Source organism: Lagenorhynchus albirostris, chromosome 11 (genome assembly GCF_949774975.1).
Source record: "Lagenorhynchus albirostris chromosome 11, mLagAlb1.1, whole genome shotgun sequence".
Lineage (NCBI taxonomy): Eukaryota > Metazoa > Chordata > Mammalia > Artiodactyla > Delphinidae > Lagenorhynchus > Lagenorhynchus albirostris.
In genome coordinates this window covers 4,689,633-4,716,516 of record NC_083105.1, presented here as the reverse complement: position 1 = coordinate 4,716,516, position 26,884 = coordinate 4,689,633, and the positions used below count along the sequence as shown (strand labels likewise).

Below are 26,884 nucleotides of genomic sequence, written 5' to 3'. Positions count from 1 at the left end.
AAAGGTCTTTGAACATTGTGGGAAATTGTGAAATGCCAAGAGGCTGAGCAAAAACAGAGCTCATTTCATCTGATCACTTATGTTTGTGTCAGTCACACAGGAAAGCAGATGTCACTGTGGTGCAACAAGCCAGCTGACTCAAAGTGTTATTGGTCATCATCATGGCAAACATACCTGCTTATTGTGTAACAGGTACTGTTCTAAGTACCATATGAACGCTCACTTATTTAATCCTTACAACTATTCTATGAGGTAGGCACTATTATTATCCCCATTTTACCGATGAGAAAACGAAGGCACAGTAAATAAGCGGCAAAACTGGGGCATGGAACCATGCAGCGTAGTTCTAGATTCTGCGCCTCACCTGCTATGCTTTGTCACACAGACAGACTAGCAGGAGACTCCCCAACAGGAAGGTACTGGTGTCAAGGGGATTTAGGGAAAGGAACTCTTTATATAGGTCCATGTTTTCACCCACCAAAAGGAACTATTCACTCTAAACAACTAACCACCTCTCTTGGTTTTCCCCAAACTGCAATGCTTGATAGGTGTGATGTGGGACCAAAAGCAACAAAGGGTGTATATTCAAATAATAAGACTTCCTATAATAAAATTCAAATTGATGGTAAACATCTTTTAAACTCTGATAAACTTCTTAGTCACCTATCAACTGCCAAAAACTTCTTCCGTTCCTCTTCAATTTGAGCTTGGACTTTCTCAGTGTTGGTAATCTGAGTGACAACTGTGTCCTTAAGTTGCTGCCGTTTCTCCATGAGTTCATCCACAATTTTCAGACAATTTTCTTCAGCCTGAATGGAGATGATTTACATTGTAGATTTACCATCTTCCACATTAATAAGGTCAATAGATCATTTTATTATTAATACAACAAAACCAGCCATTCCAAGGTAAACCCCTATCCTGTAGGCTGCCTGAACCTCTACCACAGAACGTGACCCACCCTTGTTTACACTTCCGGGTAATCACTACCTACCTTTCTCTTTCACTTCGGAGTCATTTCTCAGCTTGCTGCCGTCTGACTTCTGTTTCCACTGTCAGTGAAAATGTCCTTGCTACCATGACCTCTTAATTGGCAATTTTCCAGATTCTGACCTCTTGAAATTGCCATTTTCCAGACTTTACCTTTTCGACAACTTTCCTCACTTCCTTCTCCCTCCCTCTCTGGGGCTTCTGTAACACCACCCCTTCTGGCCTCTTCATAACCTATGTGGCCTCTCCTTCCAGAACTCCATCCTCGCCCCACTGCTCTTCACTGCCTTCCTCTCTGGTTGGAGCCTCACCCACTCACATACGGATTCAATTTACTCCCCTAAACCGGCCTAGACTTCTGTTATCTATGTCCTCTCTAACTACCTGCTGGAAATTGCTATTTAGATGTCACACAGGGAAGTCATGCTCCACAGGTCCAGAATTTTCTCTCCTTAATCTCTCCTCCTATCCACCAAGTTAGAATTCAGGACTCACCATGTCACACCCCTCCCAATATCTAATAATTCATGAAGCTGTGTGGACTGTACTTCAAGTATTTCTCAAATGTGTACCCTGCCCCCACCTTCTATCACTATTAGAATTTTTCAGGAACTCAACAAATGTTTAATCATGGAAGAAAGTGATCATTTCAATGACTTCAGCCACCCATCATTAATTACCTTCTTTAGGTTATCGATGTCTTCTCTACCTTTCTGGATAGTTTCTTTTAATGTGTTAATCTTATTCAGTTTTTTCTTCAGCTGATTGCGACTATATTCAAGTTGAACATTAAGCCGAGTATTTTGTTTCTCAAATTCTAATCTAGTATAATAAAGTCAAGCATTACAAGTGGTAAACAGAGTCCTTCAATTATTTTTTAAACTCTTTTTTAGTTTTTATTATGGAAAATTTCAAACAAATACAAACATAAAGGGAATACTATAATGAATTCCCATATAGCTATCACCCAACTCTAATAAGTATCAGTTCATGGTCAATCTTGTTTTATCTATAATCCCACTCATCACTCCTTCCCACCACTGGATTATCTAAAGCAAATTTCAGACATCTTATAATTTCATCTATAAATATTTTAACATGTATCTCCAAAAGTGAAGTGATTTTTAATACATAACCATAAACTACTATAGGTAGAAATGATAATAACATCTTTAATATCAAAATGCTATCACTGCCAAATTTCCTGGGTCTCATTAATTAAAAAAAAACTGCATCAGGATTCATACACTGCATATGAATATGTTTCTTAAATCCTTTAAAATCTATAGTTTCCTTCCCTTATCTTTCTCTTTAAGTAACAATTCATATGTTTATTCTTATTTAATTAGCCAATCAGTCTTTTCAAATAGCTATTCATTCACAAACTCCAAACTTGGGAATTTAAGAACATGTTCCTTCCTGATGTACTTTCCTACTTTGCTAGCTTCATAAAGTCCCCACAAAGAATTCCAGCATCAAAAAGACAGTCTCTTCAACAAGCGATGCTGGGAAAACTGGACAGCTACATGTAAAAGAATGAAATTAGAACATTCTCTAACACTATATACAAAAATAAACTCAAAATGGATTAAAGGCCTAAATGTAAGACCAGAAACCATAAAACTCCTAGAGAAAAACATAGGCAGAACACTCTTTGACATAAATTGTAGCAATATTTTTTGGATCTGTCTCCTAAAGCAAAGGGAAGAAAAGCAAAAATAAACAAATGGGACCTAGTTAAACTTGAAAGCTTTCGCACAGCAAAGGAAACCACTGACAAAAGGAAAAGACAACCTACTGAATGTGAGAAAATATCTGCAAATGATATGGCTGATAAGGGGTTAATATCCAAAACATCCAAACAGCTCATACAACTCAACATCAAACAAACAACAAGATTAAAAAATTGGCAGAAGTTCTGAATAGACATTTTTCCAAAGAGGAAATGCAGGTGGCCAACAAATACATGAAAAGATGCGCAACACTGCTAATCAACAGGGCAATGCAAATCAAACCCACAATGAGATATCACCTCACACCTGTCAGAACGGCTATCATTAAAAAGAACACAAATAGCAAATGTTGGCAAGGATGTGGAGAAAAGGGAACCCTTGTACACTGTTGGTGGGAATGTAAATTGGTGTAGCCATGGTGGAAAATAATATGGAGATTTCTCAAAAAAAGAACTAAAAATAGAACTACCATATAACCCAGCAATTCCACTTCTGGGTATAAATCTGAAAAAACAAAAACTCTAATTCGAAAAGATACATGCACCCCAGTGTTCATAGCAGCATTATTTACAATTGCCAAGATATGGAAGCAAACGAAATGTCCATCAACAAATGAATGGATAAAGAAGATGTGGTTTATATATACAATGGAATATTACTCAGCCATAAAACAGAACAAAATTTTGCCATTTGCAGCAACATGGATGGACTTGGAGGGTATTATGCTAAGTGAAATAAGTCAGACAGAAAAAGACAAATAGTGTATAATATCACTTATATGTGGAATCTAAAAAATACAACAAACTAGTGAATATAACAAAAAAGAAGCAGACTCATAGATATAGAGAAGAAACTAGTAGTTACCAGTGGGGAGAGGAAAGGGGGGAGGAGCAATATAGGGGGAGGGGACTGAGAGGTGCAAATTAGTAGTTATAAAATAAGCTACAAGGATATATTGTATAACACAGGGAATATAGCCAATATTTTATAAAAACTACAAATGGAGTATAACCTTTAAAAATTATGAATCACTATATTATATACCTATAACATATAATACTGTACATCAACTATAACTCAATAAAAAAGCCGTATCTCTAAAAAGAAGAATTTCAATATCAACTGTAGCTCATACTTTCTCCACCCACTCTCCCTCACATAGCCTGCTAATATAATCATTCATTTAAGAAACATTTTAAAGCACTAATTGTATCAGATACTGTGCTAAATACTAGTAATACAAAGGCAACAACAATAATGATAAAAACAAAGAGTCATATTTAATGAGAGGTTACTATATGCCAGACACCGTTATAAATGCTTTTACATGAATTAACTCACTTAAGTTATATGACTCTCTGAAGTTGGTAATACCACTATCCCTATTTAACAGTTGGGGAGACCAAGGCACAGAGAGTTAAGTATCTTGCCCAAGGCTACCCACTTAGGAAGTGCTGGAGCCAGGCATGACACACTCAGGCAAGGGCCAAAGAATCTCTGCTCTTAATCACTGACCATGCTGCTTGTACGAGTGGTTAAGAACAAACCCTTCAGGGGTTTATTTCTACTGCAGAAGGCAGACGCACAGGCTGTGTACGAGTGGAACACTTCTTCACTTGGCTCCAGGATACCACTTTGGCTTTCGTCTCCCCTCACTGGCTGCTCCTTTAATAGTTCCTTCTTAACTCCTTAACTTGCTTACATAGCCTAGGATCTCTTCTCTCTTCTATCTACATTCATTCCCTTGGTGATCTTATCCAGTCACATGACTTTGAGTACCATCTGTATACTGACAATCCCCAAATTTATATTTCCAGTCTGGACCTCTCCCATGAATTCCTAACTTGTATGTTCAACTGTCTACTCTACTACACCTTCAATTGGATGTCACAGGCACCTCAAACTTAATACCTGGGATACATAATGGATAAGCTACTGTAAGTAATAAGAGGCATTAGCAAAGTTATCAGATGTTAGATAATTTAAAATTTGATACCATTTTTCTAAACCAGTAGAAGGCAACTAGGAAAATATCATAAAAATAGATACTAGTCATAAGAGGAAAAAAACTACAAAATATCTAGAAATTAAGAACACACAAGATCTTTATGGAAAAAACTTTAAAATTTTAATAAAGGATAGAGATGATTAGAATAAATGAAGATATATTCTATGTTCTTAGATGAGAGGACTTAATATTTTGAAGATGATCTCCCCAAATAAATCTATAAATCCAAAGCAATCTCAATCAGAGTTCCAGTTGTATTTTTATGATTGATTGGCAGAACTCCTTAGCAAGAAACTATATTGAAGTTCAAGCAGACTACAGAACAAGGAATATGACAGGGATAAAAAGGGGCATTTTATAAAGATAAAGGGATTAATTCAGCAAAAAGACATAATGATCCCAAATATATATGCACCTAATCACAAGGTTTTAAAATACATGAAGTTTAACTGACAGAACTGGAAGAAGAGAATGAGAGATCCAAAAGTACTTAGAAATTTCAACACTCCTCTCTTAGGAAATGCTAGACCAACTAGACAGAGAATCAGTAAGTACACAGAAGACCTAGCAACACCAATCAACTTGACCTAAGCGCCACTCAGAAAACACTCCACCCAAAAGCACAATGCATATTCATTTCAAGTGTACATGGAACATTTACTAAGATACAATACATGCCATGCTATCAAATAAGTATCAATCAATTTAAAAGGATTTAAATAATGCAAAATATATTCCTTACCACAATGGAATTATTAAAATAAAAATCAGTACCAGAAACATATCTAAACCCTCTCCCCACCACAACACTTTCTGTTAAATTAAATAACGCTTCTAAACACCCCATAGGTCACAGAAAGAAATCACAAAGGATATTAGAAAATACCTTGAATGGAATGAAAATGAAATAAAACATACCAGAAGCAGTGGGATGCAGCTTAAGCGGTACTTAGAGGGAAATAAACAGCTTACATGAAAAGAAGAAAAGTGTAAAATAAATAAAGCAAGCTTCTACCTTAAAAAGCAAGAAAAAGAAGAGTAAATTAAACCCAAAATAAGTAGAAGGAAGGAAACAATGTAGTTAAGAACAGAAATCAACAACGCAGAAACAGATAAACCATAGAGAAAACCAATGAAGCCAAGAGCTGGTCTTAGAAAGGATCCAAGGATCCAAAGGACCTCTAGCTAGACATCAAGAAGAAAAAAGACAAGACAAACTAGCAATATCAGGAATGAAAGAAGGCACATCAGTACAGATCCTACATAAATTGAAAAGAATAAAAAGGAAATATTAATAACTTTGTTAATAAATGTGATAACTCACATGAAATGCACAAATATTCCTTCCAACACACAAACTACCAAAACTCACTCAAGAAAAAAGATATCCTGAATAGCCCTGTATCTAATAAGGAAACTGATTTTGTAATTTAAAAATCTCCCATAAAGAAAGGTGGGTAGCCCAAGTGGCTTCACTTGAAAAATTTACCAAACTTTTAGGAAAGAAATAATATAAAAACTCTCCATGAGAAAACTCTCCATGAGAAAACTCCATTTTATGAGTCTGGCATTACCCTGATACAAAAATGTGACAAAGACATCGCAAGAAAAGAAAACTATAGGGCAATACTCTCACGAATATAGATACAAAAATCCTTAACAAAATTTTAGCAAATCAATCCAAAATATTTGAAAAGGATACTACGGCATGACCCAGTGGGCTTCACCCAAGGTATGCTAAGTTGGTTTAACATTCTAAAATCAATCAGTGTAATTCACCATATTAATAAGCTACCCCCCCAAAATAAAACCCAACCATACAATTATCCCAAAAGATAGCAGAAAAAGTATTTGACAAAATTCAACACTCATTCACGATAAAAAATTTCAGCAAACTAGAAACAGAAGGGAACATCCTCAATCTGCTAAAGGGCACCTTAAAGTTAATATCATACCTAAACGTTAAAGACTTAATGCTTTGCCCCTAAGACTGGGAATAAGGCAGGATGTCCACTCTCACCACTTTTATTCAGTACTGTACTGGAGGGCCTTGCTAGTGCAATAAGACAAGAAAATAGAAGGCATACTAATTGGAAAGGAACATATAAACATGTATGTGTATGTATATTTTCCCCCTTATTGTCATTTGTCTTCTCATTTTCTTCAAGATGCTTTTGCCATGCAAAAATTGTTTTTAAATTTCTATACATTTGCAGTTTATCAATCTTTTCTTTTATGGCTTCTGGGGTCTGTCATACTGAAAGATCTTCCCTAATCTGAGATTATTTTTTAAAATTTTCTTATGACTTATTCTAGTAATATTTTTATGCTTTCATTTTATTTACATTAAAATATTTGATTCAGCTGGAATTAAATCTGAGTCTAAGGAATGATGTAGGGATCCAAGCAGGTTTTTTTCCAGGATGCTAACAAATGTATTCCAACTGAGTTACTGAAAAGTGTATCTTTTCTCCACTGATGAAATGCACCTTTATTTTAAATCAAATTTCCCTTATAGATCTGAGTATATTTCTGGACTCTGTGAGCCAGTACCTCAAGATTTAATTAAGATAGCTTTATACTATGTTTTAAAATCTGGGAGTTCTAGTCCTTTCTCATTACCTTTTTCATATTTTTCTTAACTAGTTCTGAATGTGAACTCTAGAATCACCTTATCCAGTTAAAAAAAATCTTGTCCATACATGTATTGAGATGATATTTAAAGTACACTATAGATTAAATTAGGGAATACCAACTTCTTTACAACATTGAGTCTTCCTATGAAAGAACTAGTTTGCCTTTCCTTTTAATTCACATTTCTGTATATAATTCTCAGTCTTGTTTGAAGGTTTCTTTATATATTGCTTTCACATCTTAGTTTATTTATAAGTAGTAAGTATTTTACCTTTTTCCTCTCTACTATAATTGGGATATTTTCACCTAATCTATTGTCTCCCTGGTAGTTTGTTTATAGAAAGGCTACACAATTTCATCCATATACAGATATTTACAGAAAACTAAATAAATCTTAATAACCACTGTGTAATTATTTCCCCATTCTCTTATTTTGTATATTTGTGCTTTCTCTCTTTAAAAAATTGTGGAATAAAAGAATTAGATCTCTTTATTAAAATAGGAATGATTACTAGCTATTTCTTGACAAACTGAAATGAAGACTACCTCTGGCAAATTCCTTTAAATTATGAAATAATAGTTACATTTATATAAGAGTAACTGCTTACCAACATCTTTTAATAAAAATACCTTTTTTGATCAATTTCTTGTTGCTGTTTAACATGTCTGTTCTCATATTCACGAATGTTTTCTACACCAATTTCTTCACAGAAGTGTTGAAAAATATCATCTTCAACCTTTTAAATTATTTTAAACCAAGTGGTTTAATAATTAATTTTAAGAAAATACATAGACAATGCTTAAATCTACGTTTTTCCCACCAAGATTTTCCTGGATTAGGCCAAAGACTAATCCCAACAAGCATCACTGTACTCTGAAAAGTCAGTGCTTTCTCTTTCTTTAACTCCATAAACTACGCTTACCTATTTTCAAATTTCTTATTCTGAAAACTAAGTAAGAAAGCTCATAGCTGGCCTTTTAAGTGTTTTGCCCCTACGAAGTGTTTAATACAAAATCGGAAGTATTTCATTCACCAAAATATAACATGCTACATAAATACATAAAATATTCTTTATATTTGAGTAATACTTTATATTTGAGTAATACTCTTTATATTTGAGTATATTTGAGTCTTAAGCAGTATAAAACCAAGAGGACTGAAGCATAGAATTAAGACTCAAAACACTTGGAACAACTAGAATGAGCCATATCTAACAAAATAACGTTTAACATTAATATTTTTAAAGCCCTGCATTTATGTACTATTATAGGATAAGAGAGACTTGTTTTAACAACAGGACATGTTAAAAAACTTTCAGATTTCAGTTTAATATAAATTAAATATGAAAGTGATATGACTGACCCAACAGTAAGCTATAAATTGTATAAGTAGATAATCCAAGCCATGGAAAGTTATAGTTCTATGTGCAGAGTTCCAGGGTACTCTGAACTGGTCAGATAGTATTTTTACATTATTTTTTGTTCTGGGCATTGACAAATAACAGAGTACCCAAAGGCTGGTTACCAGAATTGGTCTTAGATCCATAGTAAATGTAAATAACTAGGGAATTAGGGGTATTTAACCTGGAAAAGAGATAATTAAGGGGCAACATAAGTGTAGTTTCAAATCATGTGGTAAAAGGCAGAACCAGAGGCAATGGGTGAAAGTTATTGAGCAATGGTGTGACAAACAACTTTTTAAGGATTAGAGATAAGCAACAGCGGAATGAATTAAACCAGAAAGTGTCTGTCACTTTAGAAGCAGAGGATAGATGATCATATCTTTGGTGCCCCAAGCAACTGTGCCTGGCATATAATAAATGTTCAAGAAAAAATTACTGAGTAAATACACAACCTTAAAAGATGACACAAATGACAAAGTTCTTTCCTTCTTGGTGTTAAGGGCAGTGAGAGAAAGAAAGTGGCTGCAAATTTTACAATGGACAAGGAGAGGCTGGAGAGCTGAAGAGAATAACCATGTATACTAGTCATTTTCTCTTGAGATTAGCAATAGTGGTTCTCAAAAAAAACACAAGGAAATTAATTTGGCAAACCAATAGAACTTAGCATTTATCAAACTTTGCTTTAGCACATATTGAAGAAGCCCTAAATTTGGTATCTGGTCTAGAACTATATTCCACATGCCATTTAGTAATAATATATCATTCATGACCTTATGTATCTTTCCTTCAAATTCCTCAATTCTTCGTTGCCGTTGTTTGATTCCTTCACTCAACATAGTACATTGAGACTCAATATTTAGCAGTTCACTTTGTAGCTGAGATTGTTCCTGATTACAAAAGAGAAAAAAATGTCTTTTTAACATGGCCATTTTAGCTTTATATAGTGAAGCCAAAAACATGATAGGTATCTTTCAGAATAAAAAGAGAATCTGTGAGATAAGGTAAATTCAGGTACAACTGGATAACAACATTAACAACCATAAAAATAAAGTAACTTAAAGAACTATAATATACCTCAATCATGGGGAAAACTATAAAAACTACATGGTGCTTTATAAATGTAATTCCTGAAATTCTATGTCCTGGTTCTAATTTCCATCAAATTTTATGTAAGTCTATGTTACCTGGTAAAAAGCAGCAAGGTGCTTCTTTTTAATTATTTCTAGTTCACTTTGCGAATATTTGAGTCGTGTATGAGTTCCTTGTACTAGAGTCTGTATTTGTTTCAAATCTGCTTCCTTGCGAAGTGTCTTCATTAAATCCTAAAAAGGAAGGGAAATATAAAAATATTTTATAACAGACAACACTTTTACTTTTCACAGTGCTTTCATATGACATAATTCACTGCTTTTTACATATAACCGCATCCACACTCCACCTGCCCTTCTTCTGATACTGGGCAATTAAGTACATAAGTCATCTGGAGTAACCAAGATGCCATACAACATCCTCAAAAACCTAACTATCTTCCTAACAGGAAATGGGCATGAAGATGAGGAATGGGGAGTGCATGTTCCACCCAAGGCACAAAAATGGCATAAATGAGATCATATGATATGTGTTGCCTTGTTTTTAGTGCATCCTTGTCTTGCCTCATCCATTTCCTTCTCCCTTCACCCACCCTATTACTCAACCAAATTAACTTGCTAGTATATGTTCTTCTGTGTTTTTACTCCAAGTCCGTATATGAAAACATGTATATACATACTCACCTATATATGTTGTTTTTTTCAGTCTTGTTTTACAAATTTGGAATCACATTAAACATGCTTTTCTGCCTCCTGCTTTTCTCATTCAGTTACTCACAAAGGTCAACTGATAAAGCTCTAACTTCAGTCTTTTAATGGCTGTGTATTATTCCACAGTGTGACTGTAACAAAATTATTTAACTCTTCTCGTAATGATGGGCATTCACTTGGTTTCCAGGTTTTTGCCAACACAAACAGTGCTGCAATAACATACTTGTATGTATACCCTTAAATATTGGTGTTTTTATTTCCATGCAATAGATTCCCCAGAGTGAGCTTAATGGGTCAAAGGTATTCATGTTTTTATTATACTAGCTGGTACCAACTGCTTTCCCAAAGGCTACAATTCACATTTCTATAAATAACGTTATGAGTATGTGTTTCTTTACAACTCTACCAGCATATACATTTTCCCCAAGTCTTACTGATATGTCTGAAGTAACACTAATTTAATTTGTGTTCCCGAGTACTATATTCTATATTGAGCATTTTTTCATGTTTACTAGCCATATGGATTTCTTCTATGAACTGACTACTCTTATCCTTTGCCCAGATGTTTCTATCATGTCTTTTTCAAGTCATTTATAGAGTTCTCTGATACTTCAGAACCTACAGTCTTCATTTTAAACTTTAAAAAAATGTATCCTCATTTAAAATATTTTTTAATTCAAGTTTTCAATCTATCTGGAATTTATTTTTATATGTCGTATTATGGGGCACAAAATTACTTTCCCTAGATGTGCCAATACCATTTACTAAATAATCTAACCTTTTCCCACCAAACTAAAACATCATTTTAGTTGTATATTAAATTATCACATATACTGGGCCCTATTCCTGAAGTCCTTATTCTTTTTCATTAATCTGCCCATTCCTATGCCAATACTACCTCAGCTTGGTTACAATGGCTTTTCATAGTATTCTGTATGCTGGTAACATACAGAATACTACCACAAGTTCTACCACACTCTCTTTTGTTATACCTATTTTTTGACTAGTCTCAGGAAATTCTTCCTTTGTAAGAATTAGAGGATCATTTTATCAAATAAAAAATTCTTGGTTTTATATATATATATATATATATATATCTTTTATTTTTTTTAACTGCATTTTGTCTTTGGTGCTGCGTGGGCTTTTCTCTAGTTGCGCGAGCAGGGGCTACTCTTTGTTGCGGTGTGCAGGCTTCTCATTGCGGTGGCTTCTCTTGTTGCGGAGCACGGGCTCTAGAGCGCAGGCTCAGCAGTTGTGGCGCACGGGCTTAGCTGCTCTGCGGCATGTGGATCTTCCTGGACCAAGGATCGAACCCGTGTCCCCTGCATTGGCAGGCCAGGGAAGTCCTCTTGGTAATTTTTAAAATTTTTAAAATTTATTTACTTATTGATTTTTGGCCGCGTTGGGTCTTCGTTGCTATGCCTGGGCTTTCTCTAGTTGCGGCAAGCAGGGGCTACACTTCGTTGCGGTGTGAGGGCTTCTTATTGCGGTGGCTTCTCTTGTTGCAGAGCACAGGCTTTAGGCACGTGGGCTTCAGTAGTTGCAGCACGTGGGCTCTGTAGTTGTGGCTCACTGGCTTAGTTGCTCTGCAGCGTGTGGGATTTTCCCGGACCAGGGATTGATCCTGTGTCCCCTGCCCTGTCAGGCGGATTCTTAACCACTGCACCACCAGGGAAGTCCCCCCTCTTGGTAATATATATATATATATATATTTTTTTTTTTTTTAAAGGAAGCACACTCTCCTTATGACTTTTGAGTGGTTTGTTCTCCTTTTTTTAAAAAAATTAATTTATGGCTATGTTGGGTCTCGTTTCTGTGCGAGGGCTTTCTCTACTTGCAGCAAGCGGGGGCCACTCTTCATCGCGGTGCGCGGGCCTCTCACTATCGCGGCCTCTCTTGTTGCGGAGCACAGGCTCCAGACACACAGGCTCAGAAATTGTGGCTCATGGGCCTAGTTGCTCCGCGGCATGTGGGATCCTCCCAGACCAGGGATAGAACCCGTGTCCCCTGCATTGGCAGGCAGATTCTCAACCACTGCGCCACCAGGGAAGCCCTCTTGGTAATATTTTAATTGAACTTGCATTCAAGTTATATTAATTGGAGGACTTCTAACCCAAGAATATAGTATGTCTTTCCTTTCAGTTGTTTTGTCCTTCAATAAGATTTATTTTTCTAATAGTTACTGTGCCTTTATACTTATCTTTATTCCTATTGTGAGCAGGAATTCCTATTCCTATTATTCCCTTTTTAGATGCTTTTTGATAGTATAGAGAAAAACTACACAGTTTTGTTTATTTATATAGCCCTTCCATTATCTTATTAAATCTAGTAGTTTTTAAACTACAGTCTTATTATCAGCAGAGTCAATTTTTCTCTTCTTTTCAAAAATTTATACAAATTATTTCATTTTGTGACTATATTTAATATAACTTCTAAGATCATGTTAAATAATAACAGTGATAGCCCATATCTCTACTTCCTGATTTTAACTAAAACAGTTTTTATGTTTTACCATTTAGCAATTATTTCTGTTAGTTTTGGGTAAGAGCTATTTTTTATTTTATTGAAGTGATTGCTACCAATTACTCTTCTACTTAGAATTTTAATTAGGACTAGCTGCTGAACTTTATCAAATGCCTTTTTATGTATGATCATATGATTTTTCTCCTGCCTTTAATTTGTTAATGTAATGGATTATGTTGATCGATCACTTAATACTGAAATACCCATGTATTCTTAGAAAAAATTCCATTCAGCAGATGTATTTTTCTTTTACTACATTGCTAAATTCTCTATAGTAATATTTAATTTAGAAATTATATATTTATACTCACAAGGGAAGCCAGTCTTCAGTTTTATTTTTTGTAGTATCTTTATAATATTTGATATTAAAGTTATACTGGGGCTTCCCTGGTGGTGCAGTGGTTAAGAATCTGCGGACCAATGCGGGGGACACAGGTTCAAGCCCTGATCCGGGAAGATCCCATATGCTGTGGAGCAACTAAGCCCATGCACCACAACTACTGAGTGTGCACTCTAGAGCCTGCGAGCCACAACTACTGAGCCCATGAGCCACAGCTACGCACCTAGAGTCCATGTTCCACAACAAGAGAAGCCACCGCAATGAGAAGCCCACATACCGCAACCAAAGCGAAGAGTAGCCCCCGCTCGCCGCAACTAGAGAAGGCCCACATGCAGCAATGAAGACCCAACGCAGCCAAAAGTAATAAATAAATAATAAATTTATATTTAAAAAAGTTATACTACCTTTAGTAAATAAACTGAGAAGTTTCCATCTTTTTCTATGATCTAGAATGGCTTATGTAACATTAGAATTATATTAGACAGAACTGAGCTATAAACCCATCTGGTCCCAGTCTTTTTCTTTTTTAATTGTGGCAAAATATACATAAAATTTACCATCTTTATCATTTTAAAGTGTACAGTTCAATAGTGTTTAAGCACATTTTCATTGCTGTGCAACCAATTTCCAGAACTCTTTTCACCTTGCAAAACTTAAAACTAGACCCATGAAACAACTCCCCATTCTAACCCCCCAGGCCCTGGCAACCATCATTCTACTTTTCTGTCTCTATGAATGAGACTACTCTAGGTACCTCATATAAGTAGTAGAATCATACAGTATTTGTCTTTTTGTGACTTGCTTATTTCACATAGCTAACATCTTCAAGAGTCATCCATTTTGTAGCATGTGTTAGAATTTCCTCCCTTTTTAAGGCTGAATAATATTCCATTATATGTAGAGACCATATTTTGTTTATCCATTCATCTGCTGATGAACACTTGGGTTGCTTCTACTTTTTGGCTATTGTGAATAATGCTGTTAAAACATGGGTGTACAGGTATTATTCCAGACCCTGCTTTCAATTCCTGGGGGTATATACCCAGAAGCAGAATTGCTGGATCATACAATAATTCTATTTTTAATTTCCTGAGTAGCCACCACACTGTTTTCCATAGCTGCTGCACTATTTTATATTCCTGGAGTCTTTTTTCAATGAGAGATCATTCAACTAACCATGGCTTAAAAAAATGTGTTGTTTTTTTTTTTCTCACACAAAAGCAGTCTACAGTGATGCAGCTCCTCAACAATGGCATCAACTTTCAGCTTCTTAATACAATGGTTTTTATACTCAAGCTTGCTATTTCTTGGTGCCAAACTGCTGCTGCATCTCCAAGCCTCTTGAATGCGTTCCAGTCAGGAAGAAGAAAATGCAAAAGATAATACCAACATTCCCATTTATATCTCCAAAACTGCCACAGGGCCACCACTAGCTACAAGGAAAGTTGGGAAATCAAGTTGCTTTAGTTTTTTATGATTCTACAATAGAGGCAAGCAAGGAAGGAAAAGGTTGTGGATAGGTACTGGGCCAACCAACTACACCACTGCCTGCCACTGCCTCATTTTTCAAATGTTCCACTTTTTTTCTGGTCGATCTTGGCAATTTATATTTTTCTGAACATCATCCTTACAGATTTTCAATTTTTTTTACTATATAATTATTTGCTTGTAAGATTCTCTTAAAATTATTTTAATTTTCTCATTCCTGATCTGTACATGATTACTTCTAACTTTTCTTCCCTTCATTGGAGTTGCAAAGAGTTTATCTATTTTATTAGTCTTTCAAAAGAACCAGCTTTAGATTCATTTTTCCCTTTTCTATTTGGAGTTTTCTATTTAGTTAATTGCAGCTTTAAAAATTTCCGTTATTGTTGTTTATTTTGTGGTGGTTCTAATTTCTTAAAGTAATAAATTCCCTTATATTTCATCTTTCTTCTTTAATAATGAAGGTATTTTCCTTTTGATGTAGCTTTACTGTATCTCAAAGATTTTGTATTCACCATTTTCAAGACATTTTGTAACTTTCTTCTTGATTACTTGTTTGATCCCCAAACTATCTACAAGTACGTTTCTGAATTTTTATGTAGACAAAGATTTTTTTGGTCACTATTTCTATTTCATTAAATTATGATCAAGATGACGTATAAAAATCTCTACTTTAAAAAAACTATTGAAGTTTCCATTGTGGACAAGCATATGATCAGTTTTTAGTGTTTCATAGTTATTTTAAATAATATCTCACATTTATTGAGCACTTATTGTTTTGTAAAGTTTACATTAACCTACTTAATCCTCTTAACAATGCTATGAAATAGGTACTATTATTATCCCCATTATTATTGATGAGAAAATTAAAGCATAAAAGCATTTAAGTAACTTACTCAGAGTCACACTGCTAATAAGTGTTAGAAATAGAATCTGGATTTAAGCTTATTGATTGTATTACCAATTCCTCTAAGTTACTGTTTTTGTCTACTAGATCTGTCCAGTTTTGAAAGACATACAGTGAAATGTTTCACTATAATTTCATTTTTATTAACTATCCTTGCTTTAAATATTTAGGTACTATGTGCTGCAAAGAGGTTTAAAATGGAAATCTTGTTTTTTAATATATAATGTCCTTCTTTATTCAATTCATTCAATAAGTATTTATTGAAAGCTTACTATAGGTGAGGATTTTTAACCTTAAAGTTCACATTGTCTGATATTGTCACTCCTGTTCTTTTTTGTTTGCATTTGCCAGGTGTTCATCCCATAATTTTCAACATTCAATTTTAAGACAATTTCTTACAAATGACATTTAGCTGAGTTTTGCCTTATTTTAAGCTATGATGATCTTGGTCTTTTAATGGGAAACTTAAATCCACTCATGTTTACTGTAATGACTAATAAACAAAAATTTTATTTCCTCCATCTTACTTTTTATCTTTTATTCTTTTCATGCATTATTTTTGTTATTTGTTCCTGTGTTAGTGTACTTTTAAACACTCTAGTCCCACCAAGATACAATCTTTAGAATATTCTTACTTCTTCATCTCCTCACAGATAAGACCTCTGGAATATATTTACTTCTGTCTCCATCTCTAGTTCCCAGGTTTTGCTGAGTTAGTTTAGCACTATTCATTTATTATAATTAGGTCTGTTCTAATCCATGTGTTGCTTAGAGTACTTTCTCTGGTATTTTGTCACATGGAGTATGTGCATGACATTATCTCTGAATCTGCTTATCTGTAGATTCCTGAAAGGTAAATGATATCTTGGGATGTAGCCCTTTTCCCTCAGTTGCCTATAGCTGTTATTCCAGTCTCATCTAGTTTTGTAGTCGGATTCGAGCTTGATTTAAAAAAAAAAAAATACAAGGAATATTTTTTAAAGGGGGGTGGCGTATTTTCGTATTTTAGCCTTGCCTCTAAAACCTAGGACTTCTGTATTAATGTGTGGCTTTTCTCATTAAACCTACATGGAACTGTGTGTGTCCTTTCAATTGGTAAATTAAGGTGGATCCTCAGTTAGAGACATTTCTTCTTTTTTGTTTAATTATTTCCTCTCCTCTGTGCTCCCTTTCCTCTTTCTGAAACTTATTATTCTCTTAAAGTCTCTATTTTTCTCATGATTTCCTTAGCTTTGTGATTTTTCCCCCTCATTGAGATACTGTTCCACTTGGTCTTCCAGGTTATTAATTTGGTTCTCAATAATGGCAATCCCATCCCTCAATCCACCTACAGCATTCTATAGTTTAGAAATACATTTATTAGTGCCAGAAAGTCTTTTTTTGTGTGTGGGGACAGAGAGAGGGTTGACACTACATTGTATTTCCTTACTGCTACTTTTTTGTTCAAGTGTTGATGGCTCCTGGAACACCTCAAATGCATTTGTGCATTTCTTTCCCTACTGAGGATCAGGTCTGGGTATTAAGGTATCCTAAATGGCAGCTGCCCCACAAGCAGTCTCTACACCCAAAGGCCAGCAATTACAACAGAAAACTGTCAGTGTCCCACTCTGAGACGGAGGAAAAGACGTCTCTCTGGTCTCTTTGGCCTCTCCCAAACTCAGGAATAGGGAGGCCACAACCTACTAATATTTAGCTTCATGGGGTTCAAGACTACGCATATTCACATGGGACAAATATTTAACCTCCCCCCAGGATTCCCCTATGTCCTGATTCTTCTCCCAGCACTCTTCAAACATCAACAGAAGCCCTGCATCAGCTTTTCCTGGTGGCCTCCCCCAGAACCCAAGACATCATTTGCACCCAACTCCCCACTAGGTTCAGGTGAGACACACAGGTAAAGAGCTTAGTATAAACATGGATAGGAAGCCAGATTCATTTCAAGTTGCCACCTTCCTAGAACTTTCTCTGTGCCTAGGCCTAAATTTGTAAAATCTTTAGAAGCTGAATATTTATTTATATATCTTACTTAGATCAAAACATAATTTGCAGTCTTATGCTTACAGAGAAAGATTAAAATTAGCGGAGTAACCTTGCCAGAATATCTCCTTGAATCAAAAACTGGTCATTTGTATACACAAAGGAAGAAAGCTAAATAGGAAAAATAAATAATCTAAAAGCATTCTACTGACTTAGTATCTGTTAAGGTTGACATTTCAAGTAAGTGTGTATGTGGGATTACAATATTGAACAAATGATACTTTGGAAGGAAGCATTATTGAATTTCTTTTGTCATTTTCAGAAAGAATAAGGTCTTTCTGAGCATGACACTGAAATCCAGAAATTATAAAAGATTAATAAATTTGGCTACATAAAGATTAAAAATACATGTATGATAAAACAAGGTCAAATGTCAAACAGATACTGAATGGCAAAAAGGAATAAACTTTTGATACACACAATATGAATTTCAAAAGCACTAGGTTAAATGAAGAAAGCATAACACAAAAGACTACTTACTGTATGATTCCATTTATATGAAATTCTAAGTCAGAAAAAGCTACAATGATAGAAAGTAGATTGGGTTGCCAGGGTCCAGGGGGTACAAAGGAGCCCAAAGGAATTTTGGGGGGTTATGGAAATGTTCTATATCATGATTTTGGTGGTGGTTACACGACTACATACATTTGTCAAAACTTATTGAATCATACACTTAAAATTGGTGACTTATTGTATATAAATTACATTTCAATATAGCCGACAAAAAAAGTTGAATAGAGAATATATTTCCGGGGCTTCCCTGGTGGTGCAGTGGTTGAGAGTCTGCCTGCCAATGCAGGGGACACGGGTCCAGGAGGATCCCACATGCCGCGGAGCTGTTGGGCCCGTGAGCCATGGCCGCTGGGCCTGCGCGTCCGGAGCCTGTGCTCCGCAATGGGAGAGGCCACGGCAGTGAGAGGCCCGCGTACCGCAAGAAAAAAAAAATGGGGAAAATATATTTATAACATGAAATACTGAAACATGAACATGAATATATTTACAACATACATGACTAAAGGGTAATTTATTTATAATACAAATAATTCTTAAAGTAGGTAATAAAATAACAAATACCTAATAGAAAAACATGCACAGGAAATAAATAAGAATTTCACAGAAGAGGACTTCCCTAGTGGCGCAGTGGTTAAGATCCACCTGCCAATGCCTGGGACATGGGTTCCAGCCCTGGTCCGGGAAGATGCCACATGCCATGGAGCAACTAAGCCCAGGCGCCACAACTACTGAGTCTGAGCTCTAGAGCCTGCGAGCCACAACTACTGATCCCGTGTGCCACAACTACTGAAGCCCACGTGCCTAGAGCCTGCGCTCTGGAACAAGAGAAGCCACTGCAGTGAGAAGCCTGCGTACTGCAATGAAGAGTAGCCCCCGCTCACTGCAACTAGAGAAAGCCCGCACGCAGCAACGAAGACCCAACATAGCCAAAAATAAATAAACAAATAAGTTTATTTTAAAAAAAAGATCACAGAAGAAAAAAATTACAAAGAACCAATAAATACATGAGTCAATGCTCAACCTCAGTTATTAAGAATTGCATATTCAAACAATTAGATTACACTTTTTTCTTTACCAGATTGGCAAAGATTAAAATATTTGTTAGTATCTAGTGTTGCAATCTAGGAACATACACACTCTACTACAGGTTTCTTTTGATGGGAACTTAGCTGTATCTATCAACATTTTAAATACACACATCCTTAGACCCAGAAATTCCACATGTAGGAAATCATCTTAGAGGTACAAGTAAAGATATAACAACAAACATTTATATAATGCTTAGATTTTTGCCAGGCATTGTTTTAAGTATTTTACCTGGAATATCTGATTTAATCTTTAAAATAATTCTACAAGGAAGGTCCTTTTATTATCCCCATTTTACAGATGGGAAATTAAGGTACAAAGGGGCAAGGTAAGTTGCCTAAGGTCATACTGCTGCTGGTAAGTGGCAGAGTCAGGATTCAAACTCAGGCAGTGTGGCTATAGGATTTATATTCTTAGGCACTGTGTTATTTTCCCTCTCTAAAGAAAGTTTAATGCTGCATCATTTGTAATAGCAAAAACCAAATGTCCATTTTTAGACTCTGGTTAAATAAGCAAAATCTATATAATGAAACGCCAGGCAGGATTCATTAAAAATAAAATGGTTCTCTATATGCTAAAATGAAAACATGTCCACGTTATGGTATTCAGTGAAAAAGCTTGCTGCAAACACCATCAATAGCAAAAGTCCATAATAAAACAAATCAGAAAAATAACACATATGCTTGCATACACAGAGTACATTTCTGGAGGTTATGTATCAAACTATGTTTAACAAATACCACTGAGATGTAAGGATGGGTAAGGGAAAGATTTTTATTTTTTACTTTATTCCATTCTGCATAATTTGAATCTTTTAAACTATAGGCATGGTACTTTTATTACCCAAGAAATTAGCTTAAAAACACAATTACTCTACTTGGTATTCTACAATTTTTACAACATGGATTTACCTTTAATTCTTGGATTAGCTGAGTTCTCCTGTCTCTTAAATTCTTTAATTCTTTCTCATCCCAGCATCTAGCCTTGTATTTTAAGTCACTTGACCCTCCAGAGATGACTCCAGATTTTAAAAATAACGTTCCATCAAGAGCTACTGTCTGTAAAAATTAAAAATATTTTACCTTGGAGAAATGTACATAAAGATAAAAACAGAACGTAATATGACAACTTTCACAGCTGAGACTTTGTAGATGAGAAAAACTACTTACTGAACTCCACTAATAAGATAACTAGCTTATGAGGGACACCAGCCAACAAACTCAAATACAAAACCCTGTTTTGCTAAGGCCCAAACAATTCTAGGCAACAAATTAACAGCAATTTAAAAATTTCAAAATAAAATTATATATTAGTTCTAAACATATTCAATATTGAGAAGAAAAAACCAGGAGTATTTGTATTTAATATCTCATAGTTTGTATTATATAATACTGTATTTTAAAGAGTCTGACATCACATGGCAAAGACATACTATGAAAACAGCCTTAGTTACTTAAGGATATCAAAAATATCACATTCTCTAAAATGAATATGAAACTGGGACCAAGAAAAAAACTTAAATGGAGTCAAAGGTATAAAATAGCTTAAAGTTTATAGCCCTATGAGTAACCATATGCTTTATAGAATAAATGAAAGCAATTCTCAGTGTTCTGCGAATGTTTCTAATCAATTAGTCAAAGCAGAGGAGACAGGCTGTGGAGGACTAAAACCACGTAATGTGAACTAATTTTAAAAAAAGCTGACAGGAATCTCATTCATTCCTGCATTCAGTCAAACATTCTCTTTGTGGCTGCTGTGTTTGAAACATTCTATACTGGGGACTGGAGTGACCAAAAGGGAGTGAAATATGGTACTGACCCTTAGGGAGTCATGCTGGTAGGAAAAAGAAACATATAAACATATCAGTACAATGTAAAGTATGAGACAATAAAAACACAGAGTAATCTGGAAGCTTAAAACTTGGGTGCTCCAACCCAGCCTGGAAGGTTCACAGAAGGCTTCCAGTGGAGTTGAAGGCGTTCACTGTATCTTATCAGAGGTACTAGTTAGAAGTACATTAATTATATTTAACAGAAAACTTAGTTTATTTCTCTCTTGCAATTACAGAGGTAAACATTCCAGCGTATGTATGGTGGTTGCATAGTTAACAAAAAAAGACTCCTATAATATTGCTCTACCATCCTTAGTACTTGGATTACTCCTCAAGGGAGACAGGCTTCTTATTTTCTGGAAGGCCCTGGGGGCTCCCTCCCCTCCCAACGGTTAGCTTGGCAATGAGTTTTCTCATCAGGTCTGAACTTTGGAAGGACACTAGATCTCTACTGGATACCAACAGCCATGGCATGGAAACTGAACTCCTGTAGATAAGCTCTGGTTGGTCTGGAAAGCAGCTTCCCTGACCAGGAAGCCCACTGTTACGTGATCAGCTTACTCCTCCGACCTCCCCATAAAAATATAAAGTGGTATGGAGGCAGCTTCCCCCTCCTGGAACACTTTTAGCTCACGCTGTTTCTGCCTGGCCAAAGCCCACCTCTGTGGAATGAAAGCTGAGGAAATACACAGGCTCCACTGCTTCTCTGCTTTTAAGTTGTTCTAAATAAAGCTTACTTTACATCTACAGTGTGTCACTAGTGATGTGTGTGTCAGTGTTTCTTTTATGACAATCTCAAGTGATTTTGTAGTCCAAGACGACTCCTAGAGCTCTAGCTATGTGTCTGTATTTCAAGAAAGAAGGGAAAGAATGAGGCTGGTAGACAGGGCAGATCACAGAGTTCTCAGTATGTCATCACAGGAAGAATGTGGATCAAATACAAATGAGGACTGATGGGGCTTGTGGAGGGGGCTGGGGGATTAGCACTGAACAGTCTAACAGCAAACAGGAGAGTGAAATGGTCAGATATGAACTTTAAGTACACCAATCTGGCAAGTATCTAGAAAATGGGGTGGTCCAAGTGAAGCCAGAGGTGATGGTATGAAATCAGCCAATACCTACAGTGAAGAAAAGGAAAAAGATTTGAGAAATATCTAGGTGGTATAATCAGAAAACCTTGGGAATTGTAGAGGTTACAAGGAAATCCATGAGGAGAAAACAGAATTTCATTGGTTAGAATAGTGGTACTAAGAATTGAAGAATACAGGAGAGGGATCAAGATCTAGAAAGAAGAACCTGAGTGTAGTTTTATACATGATGATTTTATAGTGCTTGTGGGCTAATAGTTTACTTATTTATAATGTATATCTTGACTATTTCCTAAAAGAAATTATTCTTTTATAGATTATAATAAAGATTATTATAATAAATATAAATATACAATAAGATAGCTACAAATAATAATTAGAGATAACACATTATACTAGGTGAAAAAAGAACAAAGTATAAATAATTTAGACTCTGATGAGAAATCAGTAAATTCGATCAAATAAGTAGGAAGAAGAAAAATTATTCAATATATGATGTTGGGACCGGTAATTAACCATTTAGGGGGAAAAAGCTAATACTTACATCTAATAATACATATTAAAATGAATTCTAGATTAAATTAAAATATAAAAGTGATACGATTAAAAAAAGTGAAGTTAAGTAAATATATTTTGATCTCATAGTAAAGACTCAATTATACATACACCAATACCTATAAAGGTTAAGAGTAATATAGTTGATTATCAAATATATGGCATATATACCACAATACTCAGTAGATCTTTCTAGGGTATGGTTGCCAGACTTAGCAAATAGGAATACAGGATGCCCAGGTAAATTTGAATTTCACATAAACAACAAATAACTTTTAAATGTATGTCCAAACATTTTATCTGGCAACTCTATTCTAGAGGACATGTTAGGGATGGTTATTTTCCTTTTTGAGCTCTTTTTCCCAAAATGAACATTTATTAACTTGTGTTTCCGATATGTAAAAGCCAAATGTAACACAAAGGAAAAAAATCCATGGGCTGGCTTGGAGAGAAGAGAGAGAAGTGTATTGAGAACTTTGAGCTAAGAATCTGTCATAATACACATGGTGTTCTAATGCCAACTCTCTCTTCCCAGCCATACTTGGGCAAGTCAACTTCCTGTCTCAGAGCAGAGGGACAAACGGTGTTCTGAGACTCTTTTTACTTTCATTGCTTCGTTGGCTGCTGCTGTTGTCATGGCAACCATTTACCATACTGTGCTTGACAGAGTGCATTTATGCTATTCAATTCTATGTTTCAACCCCGTGAGGTAAATATGATTTCCATTTTATAGATTGGGGCTTAAAGATATTAAGAAACTTGCCTAAAGTCATACACAGGGACTAAAATTCCTAAACCAAAAGTTGGTCAAACATCTATGTCCATGTTCTTTTTTTTTTTAATGTCCATATTCTCAATAACCACCATGTTATAGACCTTCAATTCTAAAAATGCAATGGGCAACAATTCATAGAATTACAGGTTTTTTTTTGATAGTTTCTAGGTTTATTAAAATAATTTACTTCTTCTAAAAGTAAATTTAGTATCAAATAACCTATTTACATTTGATTTACAATCAAATTCCTATTCTGGAAGGACTATAATTTCTATTTCCAGCCTGCAAATTCCTTAACTTATAGCTTACAGTGGTTGCTCAGTGCAGTAATCCTATGCCTACTTTGGAGGTTGCATTCCTGAAAAAATACCACGGCTGGCACAACTGGGATCTTATATAAAACAAGGAGTTGGAGGAATTTTTAAATAGCATTAAATAAAAGTTCCAGAGAACATGGCTTAGGAAAAGGAGAAATTTTTTGGCATTAAAAATTTGCCCTGAGGGCTAACCAATCATTCCACTGAGCCAGCTTCAACTGTTTCAAGAAATACTGTTTCAGTGTTACAAGTAGATCCTCTATAATTTTTGTGTTATGCAGATTATACCTAGTTTTTAAGTTGCCTTTCACTGATATGGAAAATAATATACTTTAACCTTTGCTTTTATTTCTGAATGGGTAAAATATTCATGAGTTCAAAATCCAAAAAATACAAGAGTAAAGAGTAAGAAATCTCCCTGGCATTGCTAGACACCACTACCCAGTTATCCTCCCCAGAGGTAATCGATGCTGTCAATTTCTTATGTATTCTTCCAGAAATATTTTTGCATAAACAAACACACACATATATCTCTTCTTTCCCCATTTTTTACATAAATGGTAACATACTACACTCTAGTCTACTTATTACTTTTTTTTTAACTGAATGTATCTTGGAGATTGTCTGACACTTGTATATAAAGAGCTTCATTCTTATTTAAGGTTGCATAGTGTCCCATTCTATGAATGTATTATAATTTTATTGAACATAGTCTTGTGCAAATTGTTTCCAATTTTGCTTGCTACATACAGTGGTTCGATGAATAACTCTTTATATATATCATTTCATATACATGTGTATGTAACGTTCTGAAGAAGTACAACTGCTAGAATTGCCCTTCACAGAGCTGGTACAAATTCACACACCCACAGCAGTGAATGCAAGGGTCTCTTTCCCCATAAAGTGTTATCAAACTTTTTTATGTTGATCAATCTCACAGGTGAAAGTAGTATTTCAGTGTAGTTTTAATGGGCATTTCCCATATTTGGGTTTTTTTTTGTCGTTTTTTTGGTCACGCACATGGCATGCAGGAGCTTAGTTACCTGACCAGGGATCTAAGCCGCGCCACCCACTCCCCACCCTGGCAGTGGAAGAACAGGATCGTAACCCCTGAACCACCAGGGAACTCCCTATCCAAATGTTTTATGCATCCTAAAACACAGAGAATATTCTTCAAGTGGAATAACAGTAATAGGAAAAAGATAAGACTGCCTGGAATATACTTAATGTAAAAATATGACAAATAAACCTGATTAAAATTTTGAAATAACGATAAGAACAAAATACAGCCTCAAGGGGTAAGGCATGTTACTGTGGACAAGATATAAACCATAAATATATGTTGAATGAAGGAAGGGTTAAACACAATCGTATTTTCATGTGACTTCTTTAAATTGACCACACAAATCTTCAAAAATCAATTTTACAAATATTCAAAAATCAATTTTACCATAGTTAATTAGGTAGCAAAATAAGGAAGATACTGTAGTCGCTCACTTATTACACCTGCTTAAATTTAATATGTAGAAATCAATGACAGTGATTACTAAGACAGTGATCACATTATCATTAAGATAATTATAGATATAACTACTAAAATGTATGAGAAGTTAATCATATTAGACAAGTCAATACATTTAATACTGGAAATTCCTATCTTTCATAAGAATAGCCCAAACCCCCCCACTTTGTGTTAATTTGCGATTCTGGACATTCCAGATCAAATACGTAAAATGACTAGTAAATAAAAAATGACTATCACTTTTTGAGAGCTATTTCCTAGGCACTATAAAAGCATTTTGCATGTTATTACTTATTTTAATCCTATAACTCTATGAAATAAGTACTATTATTTCCCCAAATTTAGATGAACAAACTAAAATTAGAGGTTTAGAAACTTGCCTAAAGTCACATAATTAATTACTAAGTAGTATCACTGGTCTTACTCCATAGTTTATGCCCTGAGGCATTGTGTTACATTTCATCACAGATGTAGTTTTAAGGAAAACTATGTCAGATAATTCGAAAAATTTAATACTGCTTAACTAAATACAAACTCTATTTCAATTGACAGTAAAACAATATTTTTAAAACCAAAATTACTCCCTTGAGAGACTGGTATCTAGTAACCTCATTTCAATTGTGCTATTTCTACAACTTCAAAATGTGTTAAAACCTTGAATGTGTAAAAGGACAGTTAATATCTCCATTGAGCTATGGAAGAATTAACCCAGAATGTAAAATAAGCACCTAAAATCTTTTCTGGTATTCAGAAACACACGTATTATATACGTAAGTACAGGGAAAATCTGAGATTCGACAGGGGCATTTATTGTATATAGAGTAAAAAAAAATTAAGAGCTTTAGGCTCTCACTACAGTAAATCTAACGTCCAAAATATGATTTATGATTTGGGGAAGTATTAGAGAAATTAATTTTTTGAAAACTGAACATTATAAAAACTACTGAAGCCATTAACATCTTAGGTTCTATTTTAGTTTCCCCTACATAAGAGAACATATGAAAGCATATATAGATATTTGTGTGTGTAATATGTTAGTCTTATAAATACTGCTTCAAATCATCCGAAAGTACAATCTAAGCCTCTTACTTTCCGTCTTTCAGGTCCATTGAAGGCAATATGCCTTGCTTCTTCCACAGTCTCACAGACAAGGCCATTTCCACACACAAACTGAATTACTTTCTTCAGCTGAGGAAACTGAGTCTTTATGACATCAATCGCCATTTTACAGCCTTTAATCTCCCGTAATCTTTCATTGATTGGTTTGATCTAAACGGTTTAAAATATACTTGATATATTAGGTGTATTAAAATAAAAACCAAACACTCAGTACATTCT

General features: G+C 35.0%; 1 protein-coding gene across 1 annotated transcript in view; it reads right to left on the bottom strand.

Moving 5' to 3' along the window:
- SMC1B (structural maintenance of chromosomes 1B) overlaps positions 1-26,884 on the bottom strand; it is an 85,971-nt gene that overhangs the window by 15,999 nt on the left and 43,088 nt on the right. The window contains exons 11-17 of the mRNA XM_060166896.1: positions 26,636-26,815; positions 20,370-20,516; positions 9,953-10,090; positions 9,539-9,655; positions 7,996-8,102; positions 1,671-1,812; positions 664-809 (exon numbers count right to left, since the gene is read on the bottom strand). Of these exons, the coding sequence (XP_060022879.1) occupies positions 664-809; positions 1,671-1,812; positions 7,996-8,102; positions 9,539-9,655; positions 9,953-10,090; positions 20,370-20,516; positions 26,636-26,815 (977 nt within the window). The remainder of the gene's footprint in view (positions 1-663; positions 810-1,670; positions 1,813-7,995; positions 8,103-9,538; positions 9,656-9,952; positions 10,091-20,369; positions 20,517-26,635; positions 26,816-26,884) is intronic.